This window comes from Echinococcus granulosus, assembly GCF_000524195.1.
Source record: "Echinococcus granulosus chromosome Unknown EG_S00270, whole genome shotgun sequence".
Lineage (NCBI taxonomy): Eukaryota > Metazoa > Platyhelminthes > Cestoda > Cyclophyllidea > Taeniidae > Echinococcus > Echinococcus granulosus.
This window is the reverse complement of record NW_020170650.1, coordinates 15379-23900: the sequence shown is the minus strand read 5'-3', so window position 1 is coordinate 23900 and position 8522 is coordinate 15379. Positions and strand designations below refer to the sequence as shown.

At 42.1% G+C, this 8522-nt stretch overlaps 2 protein-coding genes across 2 annotated transcripts in view; both read right to left on the bottom strand. All coding sequences in view use genetic code 11, as the record gives it.

Annotated features, from left to right (window-relative positions):
• EGR_10791 (hypothetical protein) overlaps positions 1 to 398 on the bottom strand; it is a gene marked incomplete at both ends in the record, with an annotated part of 2892 nt that extends 2494 nt beyond the window's left edge. The window contains one exon of the mRNA XM_024500040.1: positions 57 to 398. Within this exon, the coding sequence (XP_024345549.1) occupies positions 57 to 398 (342 nt within the window). The remainder of the gene's footprint in view (positions 1 to 56) is intronic.
• Positions 399 to 4771: 4373 nt separating this feature from the next.
• Positions 4772 to 8441, bottom strand: EGR_10790 (hypothetical protein; the record flags this gene model as incomplete). The annotated part of the gene is made up of 4 exons (XM_024500039.1): positions 4772 to 4982; positions 5453 to 5667; positions 5795 to 6298; positions 7923 to 8441. The coding sequence occupies 4 exons, from the start codon at positions 8439 to 8441 to the stop codon at positions 4772 to 4774; spliced, it is 1449 nt and encodes a 482-aa protein (XP_024345548.1).
• Positions 8442 to 8522: the final 81 nt, after the last annotated feature.

Sequence of the window (8522 nt, the reverse complement as noted above, 5' to 3'; positions counted from 1 at the left end):
TTTGGTAACTTGTTGATCAGGATTATAATAGCTTCACTATCAAGGCTGGTAATCACCTCATCAATGTTTGGTGTTGACTCAATGAGCATTGTCAGATCCTCGGGACTTGCTTTCATCAGAAATTCTGTCATCGTTCTAGAGTGTGCATGCCTTCCATGGGCTCCACTACCCCACATCTCCTGCATTGCCATCTGCGGATATAGGGCGCTTTCGAATCCATGACACCATGGGCTGGAGCATCTGTAACCGCAGATGCCAGCTCGACACCTGTAGCCAGTATTTGCACTTGAATGCCAAACAGCTGTCTGATATGACGGAATTGTCGGATGTGTTGGATAACCGAAGCCAACGACTATGAGACAGGTGATCACAACAGCAAAGATCCTCAACAGATTCATTGCAGAGATGTGATGTTTTGGATTTTGGTGTGCTCTTTTATAGACATGAATAGAAGGGTGTTCCATGGTCTCACTCATTTCATTGGTTTGGTGTCCTAGTCACGCCTCACTAACCCCGATTAACTTCTCCGTCAGTAACAATGACCTCATGTTCGGCCGTGTTACCACTGTAACATGTGTGCTGGGAAGGCCATATTTCTTCACGTACAATGATGTTCGTGTTTTGTTCGACATTCCGTATTCACAGGGTCACAGTGGCGAAACTGTGGGTTTCTCTATTCTGACGGAATGTTTAATTCATTTGGTTCAATTTAGCCTTTTTTAATGAAATCGTAGTTGCATTTTCTTCTCTTGTGCCACGTCTTCTCGTAAATACTTGTTGCCAGATAATGTCACCATTGCAATTCCAAATGATCACCTCAGTGTGGTAATTTAGGGTACCACCACAGGCCCACATAATGTCACTTGTGAACGCTGATTCAGGTAGTGGGAATTTGACATGCAAGCCTCTTCTGTCTCCAATAGATCCACCTCCACTCTTGTGCCTTTGATCTACAACTCCTTTCAAGCCATCTCTTCCCTTATTCCCTTAGTTTTGTATTTGTTTGCAATGTCTAATTGTGCTTTAGAGATAGCTGTGTGGAAAGTAGGCACAATGGGACGATAATTTAAACGCCTACCTCACTCACTGCGTTAAGTGGACTTGTCATTGCACAAGAAAGCACCCAACTAGGTCACCCCAATGTTGCAGTCACTAAAGCGTGGAACGACTGAAATCCGTGCTTCTGCATATGATACCACATCCTGTCCTGCTTGCCCTCTCACTTTGCACCGTCTGATGTCCTAACTGGGTCAACTTCTCTACACATATCTAGGTACTACGATCTCCACGTGCTCTGAAAACGATGTCTCTATAGCCTTTTATCAACCTTTATACAGACGTGTCCATTTGGTAGGTGGTCATGTAAATTTTGTACAATGTAAGGGTTTTCAACAGCTCTACCGCCTTGAGACGTCCCTGAAGATGAATGAAGGCATAATACCATGACGGAACATGCATTATCAACACGCAGAGTGGCTTGGGAGGGGCTGTTGACTTGGCCTGGAGGCCATGCGGCTATGCGAAATACAAAGGCAGAGCATTCAGTGCCCACGAAACCAGGTGAGGTGTTAAACAAACCATCGAAGCATTGCAAATCAATCTGTTCGAACAATTGTCAGTCGCGTCTCTAACGCTGTCAGTGTCATGCAAATTTGCCATGTTTGCAGCTGTCACGACTATTTTACCGCAGATCTAGTCTATGCTACCAACTGGAATCGTCCGAAACCACTGCACCCATACCTCCTGCAAAATTAGGTGTTTATGGGACAGTGCTTATCTTGTGTTCTTCAGCATTTTACATACCCATAGTGCATTAAATAAATACCAACACAAGTATTTATTTTCTTCTTTCCAAATCATTTATGCGAAACTCACGGATAAAATGCGGAATATAGTTCTGTTGAAACCTGCATTTGCGATGTTCATTCGAACACTTGTTCCCCGATTTAAATAATTTCCAATCAGTTATGCCGATCCTAAGACACAAAACTAACTTTATGTTGGCAAATGATGAAATGACATTGCTTTCATATAGTGTATTGTGCATGAGTGAGTGGACAAGTGATTAGGAAAGTGAGTTAATGAATGCCTGACTAAGGGAAGGAGGGAGGAAGGGAGTGAGCTAATGAGGAAGCAGGGTAGCACATTCTTCCCACAAGCGACCGATAATGAAATGAGAGAGACTGATGCAAACTCCTAACAGTTGTCAGTGTCATGTACTTTTATCACATGAGTGATCATGGTCATGGTAAATAGTCGTTTTGATGGTAGTTTCAGTAGTCTCACTTAGTCTCAGTCATTGTCTTGACAGTATTCATGTTCATAATTTCTGCTTAAATCTACGCCTTGACCTTCACCTTGACTTTAAAGTGGTTATTAGCACACCCGAAGTTTATCCGTATGTGACAGGAGCTAATCAGGCAGGGCTGTATAAGCACAGCAACAAAATGGTAACCAGAGTAAAAAGGAGAGCATGACGTTTTGGATTGTTTTTAAATTGACTACAAGAATAGAAAATTTTGCATAGGCGAAATGGGGAACTTTGATGTTGCATGGTTGCAGGGTCTTATGATCTTAGTCATTCTGTCATTTATTCAGTCAGTCTGTCTGCTTGTTGGTTGGTCCTGTATGAGTTAAAAGGGGTCTTTGGTCTTTAACACATTAGCATCCATACTAATGTTGTGCACTACATCAAATCATAGAATGGTTCCAGCTTACAACACTCCTCTGCCGGTTTAATCATCTGCTACTTCAGTCTGTATGCTCCTTCTGCGAAATAAAGTGATAGCTGCTTAACTCAAGCTATTCGGTTTTTTGCTTGACTGAGAAGAAGCACTCCTGTTTGCCGCAATTAAGGGCACCAATTGACTTTTATGAGAGAACTTCCGCATCCTTCTCCTTTTTCTTCTTCTCCTCATCCCTTTTTGCATCTTCAGGACATTTCTCAACTCATTTCTGCAAAACCTAGTTTAAGTTGTTGTTGTTCCATCCAATTTATTTGCTTTATCTTTTAAAGTTTCGGTGTGGAGAATTATGGCAATATCGATGGAATGTGCGAAAGCGCTGTCTTTGCACATCCGTCTGTGCTGAGAAGCTCTCGTCAATGATTCATCAGCTCTGTAGATCACAAACATGTCCTCATGAGAGCCGTCATGTCTCACGATGGCATGAAGTGTAAACGTACCTAACGCTCTCTCCTCATCTGCCCATTCTTGCTTTAAATGGACAAATATAGGACTTTGTGTACCACGACTTCAACTACCTAGTGGATAATCCCTCCAAGTTGACCAACTAGTCGTAGTCGGAAAGATATGTTCAATTTGCATGTGGATTGACCAAATTATTAAAGCCTTTGCTCTCAGCGCCGTAGTGCAGACATCATAAGCAGGCAGTTGTGTCATCCGCTGTTGTCCCTGTGTATTCAGTCGCATATGTCAATCGCCACATTTAAATGACCGTAGTTTCTATATGGCACCCAGTTCAAGCCTTGTATTATCCTTTGGCATGGGAGAGCTATGTGCTTGCTAGAAATGAGACATTATTTCACCTATGAACCTATTTGCATGCGATATTGTAGCCTGGGATCTCATCAAACGATTTATATTAGGTGAGAAAAAATCGACGAAGAGGTTTTAAATAATCACCTTTTTTATTTTTAACTTATTATTTATTCGATATTCACTCTATTTAACACAGTACCTCCACACCAAGAGAATGCCAACTGAAAACACAGCAGTAACGATGCTCTTCTGCAGCAACTCAGAAGATGAAGACGAATTTCTTCAGCTTTACTTCGATAATTAATTCCAAAATACGTCAAAACAAATGTTTGCCTGTGAATGATTTAACATCGAGGGGTATGGTCAATCAATTAGACTGCCAATTGACTGTCTACCGGTTAGTGAAGCAGTCAAAAGCGGGACACTAGACCATGCTGATGGATTTGATTGGTGGATTAGTTGGTCGTTGCACTGGGCCACCAGCCGTCTGGTCATCCATCCAGTACCAATCCACTCAAATGCACTGTGAAATGGGTGCCGACCGGAGAGGGCTGGGCAGAACACCGCAGCATTCGACTTTGCATTCCTTGTTGGAAGGGCAAAATCTAGAAGTGGCACATTCGGTGTTCCCCTATTCCATGTTCTAAGCATTGTGGCATGAGCCGACTCAAATGAATTGAGTGATTCCTCTCAAATGCTGATCCTCTTTTGATATATCGTTAAAAATTAGTTCATATAGTGTACTGCGCATAAGTCAATCATGTCAATGAGTCACGATATTGACAAAGGTTTTGTTTAGGATGCTCCTCCTCCAAAAATGTGTGTGTCATGAAAATATGAAGCAAAGACAGAAATAAACTACTGCCCCTAGGTGATATATTAGAAATAGCAAGTATCACTTTGCCATTATCAATATCCTAGAAATCTTGGATCTTTGAACCTGGAGACGACAATATGAGGATGGGGTGTTTGTTGCTCTGCGCTGAGAGCGTCTTACATGTCAAATGCCAATGGCTTATCCCTAAATCGTCTGTCCCTTGGTAGGGATATCATGAACCAGCAGTTATACGTAAACAACCAAGAAACCTACTTATCGCGACGCCCTGTTGCCACTTTAATGCCTTCCAGCCAACCGCACATTCATGGTCGTACCAACTTCCTTCTAATAGCACTTTATTCTTTATTGTTACATAACAGCTGCAGTCTGCATATCAGTATCGTGCTCCAGTTCAATTCAGGGATAATTGTGACTAGCTTCTAAATTTCCTGCATTACAGCGACTCGTTATCACTAGTCACGATTTCGCCCATGACGCAAGTCAGGGAGTATATTGTGGCAAAGTCACCATTGTATGGTACAGTATATTTACTCTGGTACGCCTGATCTGCGTCATTGCAGACGTCTTTTGATATCACAAGGCCTTGCGTCGGAATCATGCAGACGTAGGCCGACATTGGGATGGGTGGATTTAAATTGTCATTTCTTCAGAGAGGAGGTAGCACTAAATTAACTACTGAAATAACCTTGTAATTTAAAAGAGCAAACCTAAAATTGAACCAAAAAATCCATCTCTTTCCCTCAACTTCAAAAGGTAATCCGCAAAGTGCACACCTTTAAATGCATCAATCGTGCCTGTAATGTCTGAAAGATGTGGACTGAAGGGTCCCAGATGCTCTGGCTCTAAATCAAACAAGATTTTTGGAAAATAGTTCAATAATTTATATAGAGCGGCCAGTTTTGAGTATATCTACATCAACACCGCATCACGGAGAGGTATTTTTGACAGCACCGCTTTAAGCCCCTCGTCTGCAGATGCAGCCACCTCACTTGCAACTGTTGTCGGCAACTCTTACAAAATCTACTTTTTAACCTCACGCGAGCGTTGGATTCGTTAACAGAGCAATCGTGGGTTCCTTTATAACGCATATTTAGCAAGAGAGGATAAAATTCACTGCACTACGTCTGTACCCATGTCTTTCAAGTATTTGAGTGTGTTCGGCAGTTTGTCAAGAACGACTTCCAGTATGTTGCGATTCATGTTTAGCAAGGTGACGCCAAATTCAGTCACATGCGCAGCATTGTACAAAAGTGTCCGAGCATTCATATTAGCTAGCAGACCTGGGAGATTTCGAGGGTTCTCGATTACGTACCTAACGAAGCTTGGCACCTTGTTCAACAAGATAGTGGCGTATAGAGTAGGAATACTCGTCACAGTTGATTTAATGAATTGCACATGCTTCAAAACCAATGTGTTTAGTTAACCAAGAGTCTCCTTAGAATGTTCTGAAGCTTACACGTATCATGATCATTTCGGCTTCTAGGTCTTGTATCTCGTCAATACCTTCCCTCACACTGCCATATTCATTCCACATTCCACTTCCATCATTACGCCTTGCCCCTGCCCACTCCATGGCATTTCCCACTTTGTCACACAATTTCGATACAATGTGCATTTTCGTTTGTGGCCTCAACTTCTCCATCACATTTCTGAGGTTTGGTAACTTGTTGATCAGGATTGTAATAGCCTCACCATCAAGGCTGGTAATCACCTCATCAATGTTTGGTGTCGACTCAATGAGCGTTGCCAGATCCTTGGGACTTGCTTTCACCAGAAATTCTGTCATCGCTCTAGAGTGTGCATGCTTTCCATGGGCTGCACTACCCCACACCTCCTGCACTCCCATCTGCGGATGGAGGGTGTTGCCGAATCCATGACACCATGGGTTGGAGCACCTGTAACCGCAGATACCATCTCGACACTCGTAGCCAGTATTTGCACTTGAATGCCGAACAGCTGTCTGATATGATGGAAATGTTGGATATGTTGCATAGCCAAAGCCGCCGAAGATAAGACAACAGATCACAATGACAGACCATCAACGAACCTATTGCAATGATGCAAGGTTTTGTTTTTTAACGTGCTATTTTGTAGAACTTTACAAAACACGGTTCTAGGTTGTCACCTACACTATTGGTTCGTTGGCCTAGTTACGCCCCACTGTCCCCAATCCATCTGATCATCTCTCACAATGACCTCATGTTCGGCTGTGTTACCACTGTGACATATGGATTTAAAGAACGATATTTTTTGAGTTCTCTGATTTCCATGAGGCGTAAAGTCATTTCGCATCTAAATTCTGATAGAACTAGATACGGGTCAGAGTGAGTGCCTTGAGCCTCCTGTTCTTCATCGCCGCAGATGTCTCCTAGTGACACAACGCATTTCACCGCAGTCATCTACACCTCTGTCTACATCGACATGCACTAGTTAAGAGTCGCTCATTGACATTGCACGCAAAGGACTAACGATGACATGCTCAAGCCTAATTTGCATGAAGGAGACCATGGAGGGCCAAACATGTCCTACTCCCATCACCTGCTTCACCATGCACATGGTTGTTGACAAACAATGTTCCGCGGTGTCACTTCACCTACGCTGTCCCTTCGCTCACTCGGTGACTGACATTTATGATATACTTGCAGATTGGGTTTTACTTTATCAACACCGGCTGTCAATTACAAGAGATATTCCACAAATGACGACGAGCCCAATTGAATTCAACTGCATCTCACCTTCACTGCAGCTCCTCAACACATGTCACCAACTACATTGTGCACGTAGTATCAACTAACGAGGCCAGTGCTTTGGCACTTAGACTGCATCCTCCTTACAGACTTCGTGTTCGTATGTGTCTTGTCCTTAAGCAGCAGTCTAGACTCGAGGAAGTAATTTGTATGGCATTTGAATGATGAATTAAAGCCTGTAAATCATCCACCTCCTTAGCTGACTAGTAAATGATTCAACGCACAGCATTCATCGCAAAACATCCAAGTGAGGAGGTGCAATGAGTGAGGACAACAACCATAACAAACACTGAACTTTTCTTTGACATGTGACCATGACCACTTGATTGTCACTATTTGGAGAGCTATCCTGTGGTATTTATTGTACAAACAGTCAATGGACAAGGGAAAACAATCACATCTTCTCCATTCCCTACTATGTTCACCATTACTTTCAATCTCCCAACATCCAAACGAATATTGCTCTTATTTTAGGTCCACCATTTAAAAATATGTAAAGCTCCCATTTCGATTCTATACGCGATTAAGCAGTCAGCACCGCTGAAATGGTACCAAGGCTAAGAAACTGGATGATGCCTCAGGGATGTTGGTTTACAGTGTCACCGATTAAATAATACCCTGTCAAAACTACTTGAAAACTACTCATTTTTTTCAACTTGATGTTAAAACTTCCTATTCGTAAAAATACCAGGAAAGTGTGCCACCTAGCCCATCTAACTAAAGCATTTCCGAACTACCACTAATTTGTTTCATCGAATAGAAAGTCAGCATTGTAGTTCACACAGTAAACATCTATTAGAAACATCGAATTAGCTACGTTGATGTCGAAGGACACACACGTGGAAGCCGAAGCTTGCCTTCTTCAGCCAATTTTCTACAAATGCTAGTCACAATTAATTTTTTTGCGGTGTTCATTGTAGCAATAGCATCATGAAGAAGTAAATTAATTTTATCCAGCGCCTCCTGATTCGCAGTAGCTATGACTTCCAAAAGAGTTGGAATCTTTTGAAGCAAGGCATGTAATTTCTTTGAGTCAATCCAATTCAAAAACTGATCAAAGAGGGGTATTTTCAACAGCACCATTTGAAGCTTCTCAACTGTAATAGATGACACCCCATTTTCATCTGTTGTTCCTACCTGTTCCGATTTATTAACTGCAACTCCACTTTTGGCTTCTTTTTGCAAGAATTCAAGGGGGTATTCAACAAGAAATACACTTATTTCGTTGAGCATTTTTGTAGCATTAAATATGATTGAATTAATGTTCCGTAGCATGGTTGGATCTAAGTTGACTAGGATTCTTGATACATCAAGCAAATTGTCACGCAAAATAGCCACTTTCGCTGGGTCAGACATCTTTATGACGTTGTCAATTAGGGGTATTTTCGATCGCAATAAATGAGCATAGTCGACTGTAACCATAGACGCTTCAGTTAC